General features: G+C 34.7%; 1 protein-coding gene across 2 annotated transcripts; it reads left to right on the top strand.

The window, feature by feature from the left end:
• Positions 1 to 108: 108 nt before the first annotated feature.
• Positions 109 to 22,823, top strand: LZTR1 (leucine zipper like post translational regulator 1). Of its 2 annotated transcripts, none has more exons than XM_026697723.2 (20): positions 109 to 380; positions 520 to 582; positions 2,335 to 2,391; positions 3,227 to 3,306; positions 3,707 to 3,815; positions 4,710 to 4,793; positions 5,702 to 5,759; positions 6,455 to 6,594; positions 8,250 to 8,451; positions 9,260 to 9,370; positions 10,558 to 10,650; positions 10,929 to 11,024; positions 11,806 to 11,989; positions 13,705 to 13,874; positions 14,698 to 14,854; positions 16,338 to 16,464; positions 16,908 to 17,057; positions 18,090 to 18,195; positions 19,975 to 20,055; positions 21,818 to 22,823. In XM_026697723.2, exons 1-20 carry the CDS (start codon positions 214 to 216, stop codon positions 21,932 to 21,934), a joined length of 2,352 nt encoding a protein of 783 aa, XP_026553508.1. In that variant the 5' UTR covers positions 109 to 213; the 3' UTR covers positions 21,935 to 22,823. The 2 variants fall into 2 exon arrangements, with proteins under 2 accessions (XP_026553508.1, XP_026553509.1); XM_026697724.2 differs by having other exon boundaries at positions 119 to 380; positions 19,975 to 20,128.
• Positions 22,824 to 23,475: the final 652 nt, after the last annotated feature.

The raw sequence follows: 23,475 nt of genomic DNA, 5'->3' as shown, positions 1-23,475 counted from the left end.
ACCAGAACCACGTCTAAATTAGAATACAAACTACTATAAAATCACCCTTGAAAATGCTTCTGTAGGAAGTGTGTGGCATGCTGGGAATTGTAGTCGAATTTCCAAATAAGAAACGGTGTGGGCGGGGCCGTGGGATGTCGGGAGTTGTAGTTGACGTTCGGTCTTGGTCGATGCCGTCTCGCGGATTTTCTTCACGGCAGCAAAAGCCGGGCCATGGCGGCTGCGGCCAACTCGGGCGGGCGGTCCAAGGTGGCGCCCAGCGTAGATTTTGATCATAGTTGCTCTGACAGCGTCGAATACCTGACTCTGAATTTCGGGCCTTTCGAGACGGTGCACCGGTGGCGCCGCCTCCCGCCCTGCGATGAGTTCGTCGGGGCTCGGTGAGGTGTCTCTGGGGTCTGTGGGGGGTGGGACGCGGCTCGGTGTTGGCCTGAACAGGAGCCACAGACGAAATACCGGACCGGAGGGCGGATTTAGGGAAGGGATGTAAACCAAGGTTGTCTTGTCTTTTCCTTCCAGCCGTAGTAAACACACCGTGGTGGCTTATCGAGATGCCATCTACGTCTTTGGTGGGGATAACGGGTGAGTCTCCCTACCTTCCTTCGCTTGGTTGTATTCCTTCCTGTCCCCCCCAAGCAATACAAATGCTGGCTCCTCTTTGCCCTTCTCCGCTCCTTAACATGGTTCACTTTAACAATGGCACACAAAACGTTTGTTCCGGAGAAGGTTTTCAAGATGAGGATACAGAGATTGGGATGGGAGTGAGAGGGATTTTTTTTTCTTTTATCTTTAGGAAATAATGACTGAAATGCACAACCATGTGAAAGAAAAAAAAGAATGGAAACTGGAATGTTTACAGCGATGGGGGCTCCTCTTAAAATATTGCCTGTCATGAAAATATTGCTAGGCAGAGCACCTTTTTTCTCCCTGCATATTAAGAAAAAGTGCGGGCATAAAAAGGCAAACTGGACTTGAGTACTTCTTCGCAAGAGTATTTCTAAATACTTTAAAACTGGGATGGGAATCTCTGGATCCTCTGGCTGCAGAGATTTCTCTCCCCAGTTTGAGGTGGGTTATCTCTATTTTGGCTGCTCCATTACTTTCTCTTTAGGAAAACATATAAGGGGCAAAAGACAGTAAGGATGGCCTTGGAGTGCCTAACACTCTTCCCTTGAAGAATGCCATGGAGTACCAAAAGTGATGAGTGCATCTATAGGCCTCTGGCCTTTCCACCCAAGACCTAACCCCCCCAATCTTTCTCCTAAAGAGAAAGTTGGACAAACCATCCCACTTTTATGTGACTCTAAGCAGCTCGCAATAAAATACATCAAATACAAAAACCACACAATATAAAAAATAAACCAGTCATCCACACAGCCACTAGACAGGCTCTATTTCATGCCCAGAGTCCCAGACTCGGGGCACAGGAACAAAGTTTTCAAGGTCTTGACAAAATGTAAATATTATTCAACTGATTGAAAATTGTGATCATATGCAATACATTTACATAAGATGTAAGCTGAAAATTATGACAGGAATATCCAAGATGGTCAGGCAGTCTAGAATATGAACACTTATCTATCCTATCTATCTATCAATCAATCTATCTATCTCTAATTTGGAAATATCTCTATTCAACCTGACAGTAATAGATCTTATCTAGAATGTTTATATCATTTCAGAAAATGCATGATTAAGGATTTATCAACATATATAAAATTTCTAAATTCATCTCTGTGGGAAGGGACAATGCAATAGCAATTTTATTTGCATCTACTTTGTAATAGTTGGGAATATGCTTTACTTTGTCTAGTGCACAGTGGTTGTTTTATGATGGTTGATGTAAAAATAATTCCTGTGTAATTTGGAAATGAAAGAACATTTGCTATCCCTGAAAATATAAGAGATTTGAAGATACTAAATTTTACTAAACAGGGGTGTATGTGATCATACCATTACAGCTTTCAAAGAAAGGAATAGTAGTGTTATTACCAAAAATGTGCAGTCTTTACTTAATCAGTACTGTGTCATTTGTAAGGCAAATTATTAAAATAAGTCATTTGCTTGAGGCATTTAGAAAACAAGCAAAATTTAAATTTATAAATATCTGTTCTGTTTCCATTAATTATACTGTAAAATTTATCCTAATATAATTGTTGAAGAAATTACTGTTTTTCTCCCATTTGATTTAAAAATATTTAGGTAAATTTAATAGGTAAATTAAATAATAGGTAAAATTTAGCTGAGTAAATTACTTTCACTTATGAAACTTCTTTAACAATATTTTTGTGGCTTCTGAATATATATTTATGTATTGTTTCCTTTACTTTGAAGGAAAACTATGTTGAATGACCTGTTAAGATTTGATGTGAAGGACTGCTCTTGGTGCAGGTACATTTCTATTTCTAATAAATGTCCCATATTATCAATATTTGAGTGAATTAGAACTTCTGAATATTATTGTCTGTTCTGATTTGGTGTCAAAATAAGTTAAATTATTGGTAAACCATGTTAGGAAGAAAAAGCAGTTTTGAACCTTTTTAAAGAAGATTAACATAATGAGCTAAAATTTTAAAATACATTATAAACTTTGTTGTAACTAAATATATTCAAGATAGTAGGTTTTATAACAATAACAAGATAAATTATACCACAGAATTTTGGGAGGTGTGATAGGCCCAAGTTCCTTCTGAACAAACATGCAAAGTTTTCATAGGTTATATACAGGAGCAATAGCATATAATTGGCAAATATGTAAGAATATTACTAATTTAAATATGAAATACAATTCTCTACCTACCTACCTACTATCTACATCTCATACTCTAGACTAGTAAAATTGGAGGTAGCTTCCAAAAGAGCCACAGACATTTTGAAAAAGGCACAGTAGCTTTAGTATTTTTAAAATATCTGCTTCATACATGCTGCCATGCATTTTGAAGCATTCCTTTCAAAGAAAGTCTATGTATCTTATTTTTATTACCAGTGTTGTTAAATGGAAAGATTTCTTCTTTTGTTTTAGAATGTAAATCCAAAGAATTTTTTTGTTATATGGCAGGCAATCTGAAAACCCTTGTTGATCTGTACTTGTTTTGTTTTGACCACTTTTGATATGACAGACATTAAGTTAAAAATACAATCAACATTTCCATGCCTTTCGTTAAAGTACCATGTTGATTAAACCTATTTTTTATTTCTACGTACTCTTGTGTATTGTTCTGCATAGGGCTTTTACTACTGGGACTCCACCAGCACCAAGGTATCACCACTCAGCAGTAGTTTATGGAAGCAGCATGTTTGTATTTGGTGAGTTAACAGAAAGCTAACCGAGTTCTACGCGTAATTTAGGAATCTTAGTGAATTAGCATGAGGAGTTAACAAAAGTATATAGCACTGACAGAAAACTAATTGATAAATGTTATCAATTCATGAATGTGAGCAAGATCTGAAACAATATGGAATAAGATAAGTTTAAAAACTAACAGTATGGAAATAATGCAGGAATCAGACATATTGCAAAGCATACCAGGAAATAAAAAGTCAGTATGCATTGCACAAAATAGACATGACAAGTTCTGGATATCATATATGTTTCTTATGAACTATAAAGGCATTAATTGGTTTGCTTTATGTAGCCATATTTATTGTTATAAATAATAACTCAAATTGTGTAAACCATCTCTTTTATTGAAACATCATCATTTAGGTGGCTACACTGGAGATATATATTCCAATTCCAACTTGAAGAACAAAAATGATCTTTTTGAATATAAACTTGCAACAGGCCAGTGGACAGAATGGAAGATTGAAGGAAGGTAAGAGTGTATATGTATTATTATGTAAACCTGTAAAAAGTGCAGATTCATAGAACAGAACTCAGAGGAGTAATTTTGTATATAATTATGAAGGCTGCAAAGTAGTCTAGATTTTGGCCCTTCTCAGTTGATAAACAGCAGTAACATTAAACCCATTATGGTAGCAGTCTTCTTTCAATCCTTTTACCTAAAAAAATCAGTAAAAGGCAAGAATCAGTGGCTGTATTTGCAGATAATGCTAAATAAAGAACAATTGCTTTTATTTAATCAAGATCCCAAGTCAAACTAAAACTTTTTTTAAAAGGCTGTTAAAAGGTGCTAGCCCTTGATATATATATTTAGGAAGTAAACCTAGAACCTTCTATGACTGACTTCACTAATTCAGAAAGAAAAACATTCAATTAACTTGTTTTTTTCTTGATATGCAATTGTAACTGAATTACACTTTGCTTAGCCTGAGGGATGATCTGGAGTTTTTAATGTGTTGGTTTGTTTTTTCTCCCATTAAACTATGAATACCAAAATCTTGGGATTTAAATTATTTATCCTTCCAAACCATCCATCCAAAACAATTCTGGCCAGATAACATAAAATTAAAAGAATAATAAATAAATAATACAGATAAGGTAAAACATGTGCTCATCATCATATCTAATTAATATATATCATCCAGATCAGAGATATTTTGCAGGTTGGCCCAAATTTATTGTACTCAAGTAAAAAATTCTTATAGCAGGTAGCAGAAAAAGTATATGGTGTTCTGTACTAAAACGTAACTATTCCCCAAATAGTTACATTTTGAAATATTCATTCATTTAGGTATGTAATAATCAGTCTTTTGTCATACTTGTGTAACTGTAATAGCAGTTAAGATACTTGGAAATTTGTCTTTAGATTACCAGTTGCCCGGTCAGCTCATGGTGCAACCGTCTATAGTGATAAACTCTGGATTTTTGCAGGATATGATGGAAATGCACGGTAAGATACATTATTTGTCTAAGGTTATGGTTATTTTTATTAATAATTGTAAGACAGCTCATTTTTAAGACTCTTGATCTGATAGGATGAAGTTAGATTTACTTACATGCCTTTATTAGTATTTTAGTTTACTATTGGTTTATTATGATATTCAGAAATTCATAATTAAGAAGGCCTAATTTGCAGTTCATTGAAAAATTTAAATGAAATAAATTATATGAGCCTTGTTCTAACATATGTTTCTTCATTGGCAAAATGTGTTTCCATTTTCTGGAGCCTTTTTTCTCAAGAAAATTAATTAGTAATAATATATAATATTTGGCCAAACCTGATTTGACCAAATATTACAGTAAGTTCTTTACTGTCTCCCTGACTTCCAATGCCTAGTTGCTTGTCTCTTCAATATAATTCTTTCCTAATCCAAAAGAAATTCATGAAGGGTAATTAAGGATGTAGATGATTGAATTTTGAATATTTAAACATATTTTAGGAGCTTGGAATCAGTTCCTTACACTAAAAAATACAACCCATTTCAAAAAGCCCCCTCAAATTCTCTATGGATTAATTTTCCAATGTGGAAGAGAAGATGAGAAATAATCACTGAGGCAGAATTCAGGCCTTATGTCTTAGAGCTCTGGCTATGACATTTGCTTAAAGTGACGGTGGGTAACAGGGATTGTAGGTTGCACATTTCACTCATTTTGGTCCCCAAATCTCACAGTCTCCTTGGATCTCTATCACTGAACTTTGACTTTTATCATTTTATGCTGTTGGAGAACTTTTAATGTATATTCAATTCTAATATCTATTAGGGCCTTGATTGTAAATTTTCCTTAACATAAATAGATTGTGCTGTTACTGTTACATTCCTAAAAATATATTAAAAGTGATATTTTCCTTCAATACAGATTAAATGACATGTGGACTATTAATTTACAAGACAGAGATTTAACGTGTTGGGAAGAGGTAAAACAATATCTTAATGTTGTTAAATTCTGGGTTAAAATATAATTCCTCAATGAGAGTTGAGGTTAATCTATTTAGAGATGGATTGTGGTGGAAGGGTGGATGGATATTTCTAATTCAACAATTGTCAGTATTTCAGAAACACATTTAAACAAAATATTGGTTGCATAGTTCTAACTTTTTGCAATTTTTTATATTTAAATTTTATTGTTCCTGCTAGATTATACCTTAGGTAACTAAGACTGAAATCCTCATTTTTCAGGAGTAGGCTTATAAAATGTATTTTTACTTTTAGCAAGAGAAGATAGATATGCAACCCAAACTGTTGATCTTTCAATACCTGGTTTTAAAAAGTTTAGTCCTTGTTTATTTTTTGATAGTATGAACAAATCACCATACATTTCAGTCTTCAAATTAACAGTGAATCTATAGCTCTGACTGAATGGTAGGGAATGGAAAGATAGTATAAATCCTTCCGTTCCCCACCATCCAGTCAGAGCTGAAGAAGCTTCTTGAATGAGAAGTGAGATGTCTTCAAAGAAAAACCAGAAAGTCCAGTTGCCTCTTGAAAAAGCACCTTTGGGACAACCATGATCTGGATGACTCAGAATCTCCATAGACAATGAATCTACAGTATATAGATCTACAGAAATACTTAGATTTATTGCAGTTTATTTTGTGGTGTTGCTTTTCAGGTTAAACAAACTGGTGAGATTCCTCCTTCATGCTGTAATTTTCCTGTAGCTGTCTGCAAAGAGAGGATGTTTGTTTTTTCTGGCCAGAGTGGAGCAAAGATTACCAATAACCTTTTTCAATTTGAATTCAAAGAAAAAATGTATGTATGAAATATAACTGAGCAAAATCAAGTAAGTTTAAAAATGAGTATCTTGGATTTATCTAGTGGAAATGTTTGCTATAATTTAAATTCAAAAGCTCTTGAAAAAATAATTTGAAAAGTATTCCCCTGATTTGATTTGATGTCACCCTCTTTTTTCTAACTTTGTTGTATTGTAATGCTATTGTGTTTTTATTTTTTATGCCATCTCTTACATTATATTTTTTCTTTGTAAAATGCCAAGAGTCATTTTGATTGCAGTAGCACAGAAATATGTTTAATAAATAAATACATTTCTGTAAGGTATCCCCACAAAAAAAATTGTTAGTTATGAGGAAATAAATTTCAATGGAGACATTGAAGAAAATGACACTAAAAATGAAAATCAGGAGAAGGCTTTGAGAGGGGTGTGTGTGTGCCTTCAGTTCTGTTTTTGGTTCCTGGTGACTGCCAGGATAATTCCCTGTAGTTTTCTTGGCAAAGGTTTTTGAAAGTAGTTTGCCGCCTTCCAAGAGTATAAAAGACTGACAGGCCTAAAGTCACCAGTCTGCCTTTGTGCCTTTGTGGGACTGGAACGCATGTTCTCCTGGTTTCCAGCCTGATGGCTTAACTGCAACATCAAACTGGGTCACAGGAGTAAACTATAACATTTAGTATAACTGAAGTAATATTGATTACTTTAATATTGTTATATATATTAAAGCAGTCGACCTACATGGATTTAGTTTTACAGTTTCAGTAAGGCATTTGCCTGAATTGTTTTTATTATGAATGAATTATTCATTATCTGTATACAAATTGTAATGGACCAAAAAAATATATTACGGTATCTGAATCCCTTCATTAGGCCATTATGAAATTACATTATACTATGCTGGTAGGATGTTCCATCAAGTTGATTTCTGAAATCTAAAGTGGAATAAGTTATTTTGTCTTACCAGGGCAAAAATTCTACAGAATGATGGACCAAGTTGCATTTCTGTGTTATTTATGAAAACAGACTAAAGGATCCTGTTGCAAAACCTATTATAATCATTTATAATTAACATTTAAACTCAGCAAAATGTAAAAAAGATGCATTAATTGTAAACTGAACTAAAATGTTATGTGTTCAGTTTAAGGAAATCAAAAGAGAACAAAAATGTATATAGTTAGAATTAATTCCTATTTAATGTGCTTACTACCTAGTTGAGGATTGTATCCAAGACTTTGATTAGCTGATAAGCAGGATAACAATTTGTAAAATATTTTGTACAGATAAAAGAGGGAGAAATTATAGATAGTAATGATCAGTCAAACACACAAAGGAAGATGTGCTTTGCTTCATAAATGTCTTTAAAACAAGCTGCAAAGCATTTCAGAGTAAGGACCAGAATTCACTTTTGACTTGGTGCAAAAAATAAATCTCATGGCAAAAATTTTTTTTTTATTTAATCTAGATGTAAATCTAAATTTAAACCAACTTTAATAACAGTAAATACATTAAATAGTACATTGGGATTACTCTTGAAATATTTAATAATTTTCCTTTCTGTGACACATGACAATTGTTAGAGAATTTGTAAGGCTTGGATGCAGCTTTGTGCTTTCCTGTTTTAAAAACTGAAACACTACAAATTCAATTAATAAATAATCTTTGTTTTTTTAAATATCAGTTGGACACGAATCCCTACCGAACACTTACTACGGGGCTCTCCACCTCCTCCCCAAAGGAGATATGGTCACACAATGGTTGCTTTTGATCGCCATCTCTATGTGTTTGGTGGTGCTGCAGATAATACATTGCCTAATGAACTTCATTGCTATGATGTTGACTCTCAGACATGGGAAGTTATCCAGCCAAGTCCAGATAGTGAGGTAAAAATATAATTACTTTTAATTACCTCTGCAAAATCTCTGATTTAACAAATTGATTTCATATATGACAGATAGAATTATAAGGAAGAAAGAAATAGTATAAATACCAGTAGTATAAATGCTGTTATTAAACATGGAACAAATCACCACTAGAATTAAAAAAAAGATTATTATATTACAGCTTAGGAGGGAATAAAAATACTTATTCACTTAGGCCTTTTAGTGTTTGGATGTTTTGATGTTGACTATGTTAAATGTTTAGTTTTTGTATGTTTTGTTTTAATGTTTGTTGCTTTATTGCACATTTGTAAGCTTGTCAGATCCATTAAAGAAATGGATGGTATGCAATGTATATACATGAATAATTGGGGCTGTTCCTAGGTAAAAGGGGCATTTAATCACAGCTAGTTTACTGGTGAGAGGTGAGCATTATGAAGTGATAGATAGTGAGGGGTTTACTCTTCAGGGAATACCCACCCTTTCGTATGAATACTAAGATACTAAGTGATCTGACAATTTTCTTTGGTTTGATGTTGGTTTTAGAAGTTTTTCTCTTTCTTTGTATTAAAAAGGCGCTACTCTCTTTAAATATGAACTGACCTGTATACAGTAGTATATCTATATATGGTAGTGGATCAGCATATGTGCTGTATTTCCCACACAGTTGTGTTGAATCTTAAGCCTTGAAAACTGATTTTAGACCAGAAAATATTGGCTACAGAGCACCAGTGCGGAAAACTGAAGTTGTGGTTGTGCATCATAATATTTTTAAAGGGAATACAAGGTATTTTGCATTCTTTGTTTCTAGTTACCAACTGGAAGACTCTTCCATGCTGCAGCTGTTATCTGTGATGCCATGTATATCTTTGGAGGGACAGTGGACAATAACATCAGAAGTGGAGAAATGTATAGATTTCAGGTAATATATTGAAAGCATTGGTCATAATATAAGAAGATAAGAATTATTAGTTGAAGTTTTGACAGTGAACAACTTTAAAATATTTTGATATTTACTCTTTAGTATTTATTTAGCATAAAATTCCATTTTGGAGCATGATCTTTTGCTTAGGAAGAGACTGCTACATCTTATATCAAGAGTTGCAGAGAGATATATAATAAAAATGATTTTTTCTGGAATATGGTAGAAAAGTTTCCTTCTGTCTTTAGCTAGTTGAGATCTGATGTACAAGTTGAGAGCAATGTTAACTTGTCACAGAAACAAGTTAAAGTGCAGAGTTATCACACTAAGGAAGCATCAAGATCTAGCAGAGTTATTTTCATTTGCAGAAATTTAGGATGTGATTTCATGTGATTTCATATTTGAAGTTGTGTTCTCCCACCACTTTTCCCACCATTTTTCTTTTTGTATAAAATTGAGTAGTTTCTGACATTGCAAGCTAATTTTATTCCTGGATCTTTTGAACAGTTTGTGTTGTAAATAGGTAATATTTCATATACATAACTTTTCCATGTAGAGTTGTTTCTATATGGTTGTGTTTCAAGAAACCACCTGCACCGGTAGCTCCCAACCTTTGAGGCTTGGTGGTCCAGCTGGGGGATCGAGGGGAACTGAGCTATGTAAGCAGCAGGCTGGTGAAGAGACAGCCCTTGTAGGAGTGGCAGGCTGGCACACAGATGCACAACTCAACTTACACAAGCAGCACACCAGCACACACACAGACAAGTGCCCACTAGCCTGCCATTTGCTCAAGTTGAGCTTCGCACATAGTTGTGCACTCCAGCCAGCCACTCTCACAGCCCAATTCTGAATAAGCCAAGTGAGCTGCAGCCCATTAGTTTCTTTCTCCTACTATTTATTGCCCATTTTCTGCATTCTGCATAGCATTTTCAGTTCTGAGGAAATAATATGAGGAATATGAATGTATGCGTGCATAAATTAATTAGGTCAAAGGTTTTTCTTGCTACTATTTCTTATGAAAATGTTGTAGAGCAAAGAGAGTTAAATCTTCTAGATAGTGTACCATTATATCGGTTCAATTACATAAAGTTAATAACAATTATGTAGTCTGTTCATGCCAAACTGTCATTCACAGCAATAAAACATTCCATTTCAGAGTATAACAAAGCAATAATTCTTGATTTCAGTTTTCTTGTTACCCAAAATGTACTTTACATGATGACTATGGAAGACTATGGGAAAACAGGCAATTCAGTGATCTAGAATTTGTGCTTGGGGAGGTAAGTGAATTCTAATGACATGGCTGAAAAGTTTTCTCTGCAGGAAATATATGTATATATCATCTATTATTTATATACTATGTATTTTGTTATTCATCAATATAGTAGTATTAACTGCTGATAAGGGGCTTGGAAATATTTCCAGGGGCCATGCTGTGTATGATTTCCCTATTATTTTGATAAAGAAAAGCTTAGAAGAAAGATGAGAAAGTGAAAAATGTGTTCATATTACTAAAAATCCTGCTTCATTTTCCATGCTGTCTCCCTATTTCTGACAGAAAGAAGAGCGGGTCCGAGGGCATACAGCTATTGTCACAGCTCGCTGTAAATGGCTGAGGAAGAAAATTACACAGGCAAAAGAAAGGCTGAAACAAGTATGATTTATTACAAATATTTATTGGATCCCCATAATCCAATTTATCTTCTGGAGTAAATGAGGAAAATGTGTAAATTACTAATATTTAACCATAAAAATAAATTAGAATAAATATGTTTGTTTGCAGCAATCGGCTCTCCTCTCCAAGAATAAGTCTATCAGGCCATTTGTGGTTTGGTTACAGCAATATATTAGTGTAATAAGCATACGACAAAGGATATTACTACTAGAACTAATGAGAGAACTTAGCTAAAGTTTAATGAATATGTTCTCTTATTAACTCCACTTACAATAACTTTTGATACTTAACTTGAAACAAATGGATAGGAGGGTCACAGGCCACTAATATTAGTTATTGAGGAAAGAGCTGCAAATCGATGCTTTCATGTTAACTAGTTGAATCTGTCATATATAGAATCTAAAGGAATGGATACTTTCAATTAAAAAGTAATCTAGAAGTGATGATTGATTTCTTTTTTCAGTTCCTACAACAGGATATAATATTTGGGTAAATCTTAAAATATATACCATCATTAGGTATAGTTTGCTATTTGTATTAGAGTCTCTCTTAATTTTAATAACCAGATAAAACAAAAATAATGACAAATTTGTCTAGAACTTATGTATATGCAAGGCTATATAAATAACCATGTAATTGCTTCATTTTGCGGCATTATTTGGCTTACGTAGACCTGACTTTTATGTATTTATTTTTGTCAAATTTAGATAAGCCTAACTTTTAGATAACGTTAACTCTAACTTTTCCCTCTCTTTATTAGAAATCTAAGCAAGAGGTAAATGAGGAAGGACAAGAGGTGCCCCAAAAGGAAATGGCAGGCAACAATGTAAAGATGGGTCGCCTGCAGCCGCTGCTGGAAGTGACAATCCGGGAAGCTGAAGCTCAGCCCTTTGAAGTGCTCATGCAGTTCCTCTATACAGACAAAATCAAGTACCCGCGCAAAGGTAGAATAGTAGAATGGATTCCTAGGAAAAGTAGTGCATGATTCTGGAATTCATCTTTCTAAGAAAGAAAAAAATTAAACGTGACTAGTGCCAGAGGCTTATGATACTAAAACCAAAAGCAAATTTCACGTGATTGCCATCTGCAGCAAATTTCAGTATGCTTATGCCTGTGTGTCACAGACCAGACAAGAATATGGCTGTGCTTCTGATGATGTGTTCCCAACATGATTTGTGAAACTCTGAGCAAAATGTGCATTGGAAATCCTTAGCAATCAGGAATAGCTTGAAAGATGCCTTTGCCTAACATTATAAGAAATGGTTGTAGGAAATATTTAAGAACCTTAAATTCTTAAGGTTCTTAAAAATATTTTAAAAAATGTAAGAATCCCCAGCAGCAGTGAGGCTATGAATTCTCAGCTGAGATGTGTTGAGAAATTGTGCCTTTGAGCTTAAAGGGAGATGGAATACCAATAAGAAGAAAAAGGAAAGAAAGAGAGAGGGAAATGTCTTTGGAGGAGATGATAAGCCAAGTGCTTTCCTATATTACACTCTTGAACCAGGAGGATCCAGTTGAGATAAAGGCTTGAACAAAATGGTTATTTTATCACTTTATTATCCTTTCTCCAAGCAAATAGCCTAGTTAGAGAGCAGAATTTTTGTGATTAGATTTTTAAACAATAATTTTAAAAGCCTCTATGCAATGCCAGAACATGCGCTTTATAGGCCAGTGTTTCTAGATTAAGCTAGTAGCTGTCCAGCTTAAAGATTCACCTTGAAAGGCCTTTTTTGTGACCAGGAAACTGGAGAACTACTACTTGTCAGAATAAAGATAGTGTTTGACTTACAACCATTTGTTTAATGGCAGTCCAGATTTACAACAGCCTCAGAAAGGATGCTTTATGACCTACAAAGCACTTCCAGATGTTACAAAACATTGCACTCTTATCCCCACAGTCATATGATCAAAATCAGGATCCTTGGCAACCTGTTTGGACTTACAACTAATTGCTAAGCTCCACATGACCATGCGATTGCCATCTGTAGTCTTCTCTGCTGGGAGTTGGCTGAAAGAGCTGCGTATTGAGAAAATCTGAACTCCTTCGGTGGGATACAGGAACAACTGAAAGAGTTCCTTTCCAATGCCAGAGAGGAGATGAAATTCTTTGGCAGGCACCTCTTTCAACCAACTTCCAAAGACAAGAGGGAGCCAAAAATCTAAAAAGAGTTTAGAGAGACCACTGTAAAGTGCTGCAGTGCACACCTGGCTTGTACCTGGCCTCTCAGGGGCCCCACCACCCCATGAGATATCCTGCGCTACACTAATGACCTGCCCTGTCATTTAATGACCATAACAGGGAATGCAGGGATTGTGGTAATTAAGTGAGGCAATTATGTAGGTATTAATGACTGCCACAACTTAAAGATTGTAATGGGCAGGCTCCATTGCAGTCATAGATTGAGGTCCACCTGTAGTCAGGGTGATACAGATAACTCCTTTTCCATCACAAAGTTTTTATCTTTTTGCACTTTACTGCTCTGTATTGCATTTCTTAGCATAAAGGAATGCAGATGCTTTAATAGCATTTTAACATAGGTTTTTAGAGATTCATTATTGCAATATTAATACTGGGAATCAAATCTCTTTCCTGCCTGCTTTCTCACCTGTCGCATCGTTGCAGTATGTGCAATTAATTAATTAATTAATTGTTACATAGGGCATGTGCAAGATGTTCTGCTAATCATGGATGTGTACAAGCTGGCTCTTAACTTCAAACTATCTCGATTGGAACAACTCTGTGTCCAATACATTGAGGCCTCAGTAGATCTGCAGAATGTACTTCTTGTATGTGAAAATGCAAACAAACTTCAACTGGATCAGCTGAAGGTAGGATTGTTGTTTTTTTTAAAAAAATCAGAGTCCAAGTGGTTAAAGCACAGGCCAGAAATCAGGAAATTTTGAATTCTTACCCTGCCTTGGGTACAAACCCAGCAGCATGATCATAAGTCAGTCACTGTCTGTAAATGTTAGGTAGGCAAGGGCAAACTTCCAAAATCTTCCTAAGAAAACTGCAGGGACTTGTTCAACTAGCCAACACTAAATCTTTTGTGTGTGTGTGTGTGTGTGTGTGTGTGTAATTAATGAATTTTCATATATAAAACTGTTTCATTTTAAACTAACTTGAACATTCTGGTACTAGGCAATCAATTTTCAAGTACTTTTCCTGAACGAAGCCACCCATTCTTGCATGTGTTTCATCTTTTTTCCATTGTTCATGTATCAGTAAACTATGCAAATTTAAATTGTTTAAGAGAGATTCCAGCTCTATTGGGAAATAAAAAGGGACCTGGGACCTGATCCCATAGGTTAAATAAAATAGAAAAGTACATGTTGCAACTAAAGGAGAAGGTATGCAAGCCAATATTTTCCCCATTTAGAGAGACTCTGTTAAAGAACATTGGTAAGAATCCAAAGAAAAGAGATAAACTGGCTGTGTAACTTCTGAATTTGAATCTTTCAGAATTAGCTTCTATAAATAGTGCATATTCATAGAGTTAACTGTAATGCTTGTGAAACATGTCATTTAAACTTTATTATATTCTAGAACTTTTTTATACTATACTGCAGAATTTTTTGAAATTGTAGAAAAAACATTCCAAACATGATTTTCTTACAACATGGATACATATGCTGCTGCTTTTTTTTTTAGGAACACTGTCTGAATTTTGTGGTAAAAGAATCACACTTTAATCAGGTAATAATGATGAAAGAATTTGAACATCTTTCTTCATCTTTGATAGTAGAAATAGTACGACGAAAGCAGCAACCTCCATTTCGAACACATTCTGATCAGCCTCTTGATATCGGTAATGTATCTTCCATCCAAGATGAAATATTGTTTTCACACTACGGTCTGTGTATAAATTATAGAAGTCTAGAGTACAGGATAGAATTAAAGTTCATAAATGTTCAGTTTTGAAATAAAATGAATTTGAAAACATAAGTAAGAGTCTGTACAATTTTGTAGGTTGGGAAAAAGAATGGATGATTCCAGGGCTTAATGATGGCCTAATCAATAAATGATCAATCATTTACTTAATGATGGCCTAATCAATAAATGTTTGGAGAAAGATATATTAATTTAACCTCCAAATACTGTCTTAGATAAAAGAGCTGAATTACAGTGCAGGTGTTCTACAAAGTATAAGCGAAAAGAATAACCATTACATCCTACAGGTAGTCCTTGACTTATGACCACAATTGACATCACAATTTTGGTCTCTAAGTTATGCAGTAATTAAGTGAGTCATCATGTGACCAGACCTTATTTATATGTTACCACGGTTGTTAAGCAAATCATGAGGCTGATAAATGAATCATGCAGTTGTTAAGCGAATCTGGCTTCCCCCATTGAATTTGCTTGTGGGAGGCCGGCTGGGAAGGTTGCAAATGGCTGCAAGACACTGCAACTATTGTAAATGTGAGTTGCTTGTGCTAAGTGCCTGAATTGCAATCATGTGACTGTAGGACCATAAATTTGAGGAAATAACTGGCTTTTTTCAGTGCCATCGAAACTTCAAACTGTTGTTAAAAATGGTAATAGGTTGAAGAATATCTGGAGAAGTACCTACATGGACATAGCTTGTCTAATTGCCACTTATTGCTAAAACTAATATGTTGTTCTCTTTAAATTCAAAGCCACAGTATTTTGCAGGGTGATAATGATAATCCTTTGGTCGTTCTGTAGGAGGAAAAAATGAAAATGTGTTTTTCATATCTCCAATTATATTTTCCAAGTATATGTGCTAATCTCTGACACTGCTGATTATGATCAGGCTGAAAAAACTTACCCCTACGAGAAGTAATTAATATTTTGCCAATTAAAAAAACTCTCCCCAGGTATAAGCTTTCTGATGTTCAGCTACTGTGCAGTAATTCGTATCTGTTAACTATTTTGCTTAACTAATCAATTTGTCATCTCAGAATTTAGAAGGAATGCAATAATACCTTGTAGCTTAACTTTGGCTTTAAAAAAATGATTCAGGTTGCATAAGAGACAGGGAAACTGAGAAACTGAAAAAAAAAAAGTCTTCCTGGTAGAAGGCAATTGCAAATTGTTGCCAAGAAAACATTGTTGCCAAGAAAACTACATGGACATATCTATAGTCAGTAACTTGACTTTGGGGATTTGGTATTTTAGATTATCAAATATTAACGAAATTCCTTGATGGCATTGCATTGCACTGAAACGGTGGATACATAATTGCAAGTAACTTCTAGCTGTTCTGATATAACTAAGTCAATGATTTTCAACATCTTGGGCTAACCTTTATGGTCCTGTGTGTGCAGGAACCTCGTTGATTCAGGATATGAAAGCCTATTTGGAAGGTGCTGGTCTAGAATTCTGTGATATCATTCTACTATTAGATGGTCATCCAAGACCAGCTCATAAAGCTATTCTTGCAGCCCGCTCTAGGTATGTTTTACATTTTAATAATCTATGATATAAAATTATACAGATGTTAGAATATAACTTTTTATTTTGACTTCTTTTTATTATAAAAATTGGGCCCAAGCTACAGAGCAAAATAGAAATTTTGATAAGAAATGTTGAATAATTGTATCTATTTAAATTTATTATTTATTTATTCATCCAGCCAGCTATTCATTTATTCAGTTTTCTGAACTTCCCATCTGCCCCGAGAGGGAGTATTGCACAATGTGTAAGTTTAAAAACATTGTAAATTGGTTGCATTTGAGAAACAAAACGTTTAAAAGAGGAATTTAAAAATGCTCCAGTATTTCATTCTTTGCTCTTTATTTTGTTTGTTGAACAACCAACGAGTGATGCAATTTTATGAGAAAAAGCAAGTATGGAATCAACCATATGGTTCAACTGTTTTTTTCTTTTTTCTCTAGTTACTTTGAAGCCATGTTTCGTTCTTTTATGCCAGAAGATGGCCAAGTTAATATTTCAATTGGTGAGATGGTGCCAAGCAAACAAGCATTTGAATCTATGTTACGATATATTTATTATGGTGAAGTGAATATGCCTCCTGAAGATTCCCTGTATCCTTTATCTGGCTTAATATGTTATTTGTGTTAAGTATTACAACAGAGATGCTCAGTGTTTTCTAGCTGAGGGCACACTCTTTCCATGATGTGCCAGGGACCACAAACCCAAGTGGTGCCAGGACAAAACCCACATTAATTAGAGGTAACTTAATACTCTCCAGATTTTTTTTTACTATTTCCCCCTTCCATTACATTCAAAATTGCAACTTTAAAATCTCTGGGGATTGTACCCAAAGCTTAAAAGACTACCCTGTGGCTCCTTTTATACAACTCGGGATGCAGAATTATATATAAATTAGTTTATAACTATTTGGTAATAAATATCCTGGATAGGGCTTCAGTGAGGATAGAAGAGAAGAGGAAAAATAAATGCTTACTATAGATATCCTATTTAATGAATGCTAATTCCAAAGTTTATTACAGGATCTTTTTTCCTGTCAACTTGTCCCTAGTCTACTAAGGCTGGAAATTTGACTTGGTAGCTTTAAAATACTCAATAGTTGCAGGAAGGAAATGGAGCCTCCATATTTTCATTTTTCTCTTTCCTGTTGGAAAGCTCTTCATCTCCTGAAAGTTCACCTCAAGTAGATTCTGATTCCTACTGAAAATGGAAGGAACATCACAGTCAGACCTAGGACCAGTCCACTAATTTTCCACTATTGACATTAGAGTTCCTCAGGCAAGGAGATTGTTGGTGGCTCACCATAAGAAGTAATCTTCTATGAACACATCAATTCTGAGTTTTTATTTTGCTTACACCAGCTCCTTTCTGTGTATTTGAGTTCACAGAGAATTGGGAAACAGCTGCTGCACATATAATATAGCTGAAATGGCAGCAATGTGCATGGCCCAGAGCCAAAGACAATTTTCAAGAAGGCAACCAGCTGCAATTATAACAATAACACACTAGAGAGAATATAAGCAGAGATCAAACCTTTGTTTGTCCTTATTGCTATTCTGTTTCAGTTTATGATACTTGCATCCTTACAATATGAAACACGAATTCTCTTTAACTGTTTTTTTTAGCTACCTCTTTGCTGCCCCTTATTATTATGGGTTCTATAATAATCGTCTTCAAGCATATTGCAAGCAGAATCTGGAAATGAATGTTACTGTGGAAAATGTGCTTCAGGTAATTGCTACTAATGAATCAATTTGGAACTAAGTGTAATTATCTCTTAATACATTTTTTTCTGGGAATAATCAATTGAAAGTTCCAAAAATAAATACTGCATAGTTTGCAAGATTAGACTGATTAGTTTCTGATTAGTCTGTCTATTGTCTACCTATCTCTATGGTTGGTATGGAGTTCAATGCATTTCCTTTTTGTAATTAATTAATTAATTTTGTAATTAATTACAAAAATTGTAATATACAAATCCTTAACATATTTTAAACAAAGATGATAAAGAATATATCTCCTAATTAGAAAAAAATGTGGCTTGTTCATTAAATATTTCTAAATATATAATTGTAATGAATTCCCAATTCCCATTTTTCTTTACTGGTTTTATGCAAGAATGGAAGATAGATTATACATTGTGCAGGTTATAATATTACAGTCCCCTTCCATTCATATGAATCATTTCAAATCAAGGAAAATGGCCAATTGACAAACCACCAGATGACTTCAGATTATGTAGGACAAATCTCAGTATCTAAATGTCCCCATGCTCTGAAGAATCCCTGGGAGGCCAGAGCTATCATCTGTTTCCCCAATAGTGTAAAGCTGATATGTCATTAAATTAGTCCATGCCATTAGAAAATGGTGCATATTAACTACCTGCTGCAATGTCTATGGAGATTCTCAGTCGTCCAGGTCATGGCTGTTTCTGGTTTTTTCTTTGAAGACGTTTTGCTTCTCATCCAAGAAGGTTCTTCAGCTCTGACTGGATGGTGGGGAATGAAGTCAGAGCTAAAGAAGCTTCTTGGACGAGAAGTGAAAGGTCTTCAAAGAAAAAACCAGAAAGTCCGGTTGCCTCTTGAAAAAGCACCTTTGGGACTACCTGCTGCAATGCTTTTATGAAGCTTTAGAAACTTAATCTTCGGTAAAGTCTATTCATATGTATATTTAGGGCTGCAAAGAGATTTGGTTTGAAAGCAAAATGTGGTTTGGAGAGTGTCTATAAGCACATGGCATTTGTTGGAAATACAAGTAGTTCTCTTCTTATGACCAGTCACCTAGCAACTATTCAAAGTTAGGAAAGATCACCTCAAAGATACTTACGACCCAGTCCCAAAGTTAGGTCACCTTGCACTCATTCGCTCTTACCGCTGAGTACAGAGATGCTGCAGCATGCCACCCCACCCCTTATTCCCCTCCCCCCGCCCTGATTCTGCCCTGCTGGGTCCCCACAGGCACTGGGCCTGCTTTGCCAACTCAGTGGGTTCCACACACTTCTCCCCACCCCATCACTCACTTACCTTTTAAAGATCTCTAGAGCTCAGGAGGTTGGGGTAGGGAAGAAGCGCAGGCTACTCCATTGCTGGGCGACACGATACAATCTTGCAAGTCGCTATCTTTTTCTCAGCAAAAAATAAGACTGGCAAAACTCTGTTTTTCTTTCTTCATTAGACACTGGCTTTAGCTCTCCCAGCATTAGTATTACATTAGCACAGTATTACTGTTAGCTTAGATGCTTTATTTAACAGCCACTGCGACATATGACTGTAATGAGCAGGCCTTATTACAGTCACATCTTGAGGATTACCTATATTTTAAAGCTACCATGCCTTCTCTTGACATTTAATGCCTAATTTCCACAACTTCTGCTCTCAAAAGTATTGTTAGTTTAAGATGTTCATTCCAGTTTTTGCATGTATGCTACAAATCACATTTTTTCATCTGCACAGCCCTAACATTCAAGCTTATAGAGTCCTTTTGATGCAAGAAACTTGCTTTTCCCCCCAGATTTTAGAGGCAGCTGATAGGACTCAAGCACTGGACATGAAGAGACACTGCCTATATATCATTGTTCACCAGTTCACCAAGGTTGGTTGGATGTTTTCTGGGGTTCTGGGCATCTGCTGTCCTCTTTCACTGCCATGGTTGAAAACAGCTTAAGGTAGTCCTCAGTTTCATTCTTGTTGCTCCCTTTGGATTGTTTGCTATGCATTTTTAATCTGCCTTGATTAATCTTCAGTGTTCCTTACCCAATGTCTCCCTTTAAATGTTAACTGTTCTTTGTTCTTCTGTTAGTATTGGTATTGTAACATATTGATACATATAGGTGTATGTATGTGTATGATATTTGTATTTAATTATTTATAGGAGGAATAAGTTTCCTACAATTAAGATAGTAGTATTATAGTTAATTTATATATTATATTTACATTGTTAACAAGTATGAAATTAATTCTAGAGAATCCAAGAAGAGTTTAGTTATATGTTTTGCTTTATTTTTAGTGTATAGCATACACCAGGAAAGTCTACAGTGCTTTTTAACCACAGAGTAGTTTGGTAGCCTAAAACTGTTAGTTCATTTTGTTCATGTATGTGCACTATCCATGATACACCACAGGGGGATGAACCAGCTTTGTGCCAGCTGGCTAGCAGTGTTTTGGGGGGAGGTGTTGGGTCATCTGGGTTTTCTTCTGCCGATCTTGCCTCGCATTTGGACAGGTCTGGCGCTGGCTTCCAGATGAAACACTGCTAGTTTTTCCCCAAAGTGGTTCCTATTTATCTTCTTGCATTTTTACATGCTTTCAAACTGTTAGGTTGACAGAAGCTAGAAGGAAATGATGGGACCTCACTCGGCCAGTTGGTCCTGTGTGCTTGAACTAGTGCAGTACTAGCCCTCTCTGACTGACAGGTCCATCTGTTTAAGTCGCTGCATTGCTGTGGCCACTTATGTTTTGTTAATAGTAGCTCTTCCAGTAGCATAACTCATCTATGCAATATTATAACCATTATATTTCAAGGTCAATTTCTGTATATTGCATAGCTAGACAAAGATAGGAACAATTCCTATGTTTCATTAATAGTAGCTCCTCCTATCTTTGTCCAGCTATGCAATGTATAAAAATTGACCTTGAAATGTAATGGTTATAATATAGCATATATGAGTTACATGATCAGAGGGAAAATAATTCAAAATCCACAGCACAAATGTATTGGGATTAAAGAAAGATACAGCATTTAATTGCAATAGGATCAATTGGAAGCCAGTTATATTTATTATTACTTTTTCTTTTCAGGTTGGTTGCAATGCAGTCCTACAATGCTAAACTTGTAGAAATATTCTGTAATACACAGATTGACTGATATTTGGGAAGTTATTAAGAAATTTTCCAACTAAATCCAAAGTATATTTCCATTATAAAAACATTTTAAAATTAGAAATTGGCTTTGGAGATTGGATTTATTGCATTAGCCATTTTTTAAAATTATCTAAATTTTTACAACACTATAAACATGTTAATATTTTAAGATTTCATCTGTTAAAAGCCATTGTTTAAATGTCTTTTCTATTGATTTTTTGAGAATCTCATCACTAGTTTTCAAAAGCTATATCTTGCATAATTATGCAGACATGAGAGCTAGAACAAAGGAATAGAAAATCTTAAATGTTGATTGTTTCTTCTCATTATTGCTAAACTTGCTTGTTTCATGGAAAGTAAAACATGTTCCATTACATTAGATTTCTGTTTTAAGATTAAATTCATTTTGCTCACTTGAAGAAATAAAATATTAATTTGTACAAAACATATTACTGGATTCCTAGTAATAACAAATCATTTTCCCTTTCTTGAAGGTATCCAAGCTGCCAAATCTTCGGTCTCTCAGTCAATCTCTTCTGCTTGACATCATAGAATCATTAGCAAATCACATATCAGACAAACAGTGTGCTGAGCTTGGAGCAGATATTTAAGATTTTGTTTATTCTGTATCTTGCATATTTTCTTCTAAGAGGTTACACTCTTCCTAAATATAAAGATATTTAATCTTTGTTATCAACACATGTTGAAGTGGTAAGAAGCCTTGTTGAAGTCATCTTGTGTGAGATGAGTGGCCATATACATTTGATAAAATAAATACATAAATAAAGCAGGAAACTTTTGAAAATATGATACTTTTGACTTTCTAAATATACATTTGAGCTGTATTATTTGAATTATAGGTATGTGAAGGCTACAAATTGTTATGTCTGATAGAATATATATCTCCATTGTTATTGATGAGTATTGATAATACACTTTTGATTCTTTGTCAAAACAATGTTGCTTAATTGAAAATTTCCAGCACTTGTTCAGACAATCTCCAAGAATTGGATTCAGCTGAATGGACCAAAAAATGTTATACACGTAGACATATTGGGATGATTAAGGTATAAAAAGGAAAGGAATACTGTTCTTTCCAAAAACAGGTTATGCAGTAAAACAACAATAGTATACCTCTTTCTTTAGCAGTATAATTTTAATATGTTATCAAAGATTTTCTTCAGAATACTGATTTGTCACCCCTTTTGCAGCACTTGTCTCTTTATGTGTTTCCTAAAAAGTTTATTGTACTTTTATTTATTGTTATATTATGAGCCTCCCAGAGTCCTTTGGAAATTGGGTAGGTCCTAAATCAAAATAAATGAATTGTAGTAAATTTACAAAGTTATACTAAGTGACAGTATAGACATGGAATCTTAAAAACCTTTTTGTTTAAAATTAACTGCACATTTCAACTCTTGTTGTTTTTCTCTAGATACTTTTACAGACCTGCTTTGTTTATTAAGCCTATCTGAATAAAACAACTTCAGTTTTCTAAAAGGGCATATTTTATGGAAAGAAATACATGTTTCTGTTTGTTTTAGTTTACCAGAAGCTCAACAACTCTACAAGCAGTCCTTGACTTATATCTCTTTGTTTAACGATGATTCAAAGTCACAACAGCGTTAGAAAAAGTGCTTACATCCTATGCTCACATCTATGAATATCATTCTACCTCCATGGTCACATGATCGCAGTTTGGGTCCTGGAAAATTGGTTCACATATATAACTGGTTGCAATGTCCTGCAGTGACGTAGTCATAATTTGTAAACTTTTTTGCCAGTTTCTAGCAAAATAAATCTATTGGGTAGATTGGATTTGCTTAACCATGGATTCACTTAATAACCATGGCAAAAATGGTTGTTAAATTGGGTCCAGTCAAATGATGACTCATTTTATCATTTTAACCCAAATTATGATGGCAATTCCAGTCCCAATAATGGTTGTCAGTCAAGCATTACCTGTATCTCAGATTGCCAAACTAAACCTGGAAATTTCACGTGCAGCAGTAATACAAGAAGAATATTTTAGAAGTATAAAGTATTTGCATAAATTGATTGCTTTTATTGTAATCGAGGATGCTAATGAATCAGTATTAGCAAGCATGTATTTATGTAAAACTTACATTTATCTGAAGAAATCTGACCGGCA

The sequence above is a fragment of the Pseudonaja textilis genome, chromosome 3 (genome assembly GCF_049901715.1).
Source record: "Pseudonaja textilis isolate UNSWEBS1 chromosome 3, rPseTex1.2, whole genome shotgun sequence".
In the NCBI taxonomy this organism is placed as follows: domain Eukaryota; kingdom Metazoa; phylum Chordata; class Lepidosauria; order Squamata; family Elapidae; genus Pseudonaja; species Pseudonaja textilis.
The sequence above is the reverse complement of the archived record's forward strand: the minus strand, read 5'-3'. Positions and strand labels throughout refer to the sequence as shown.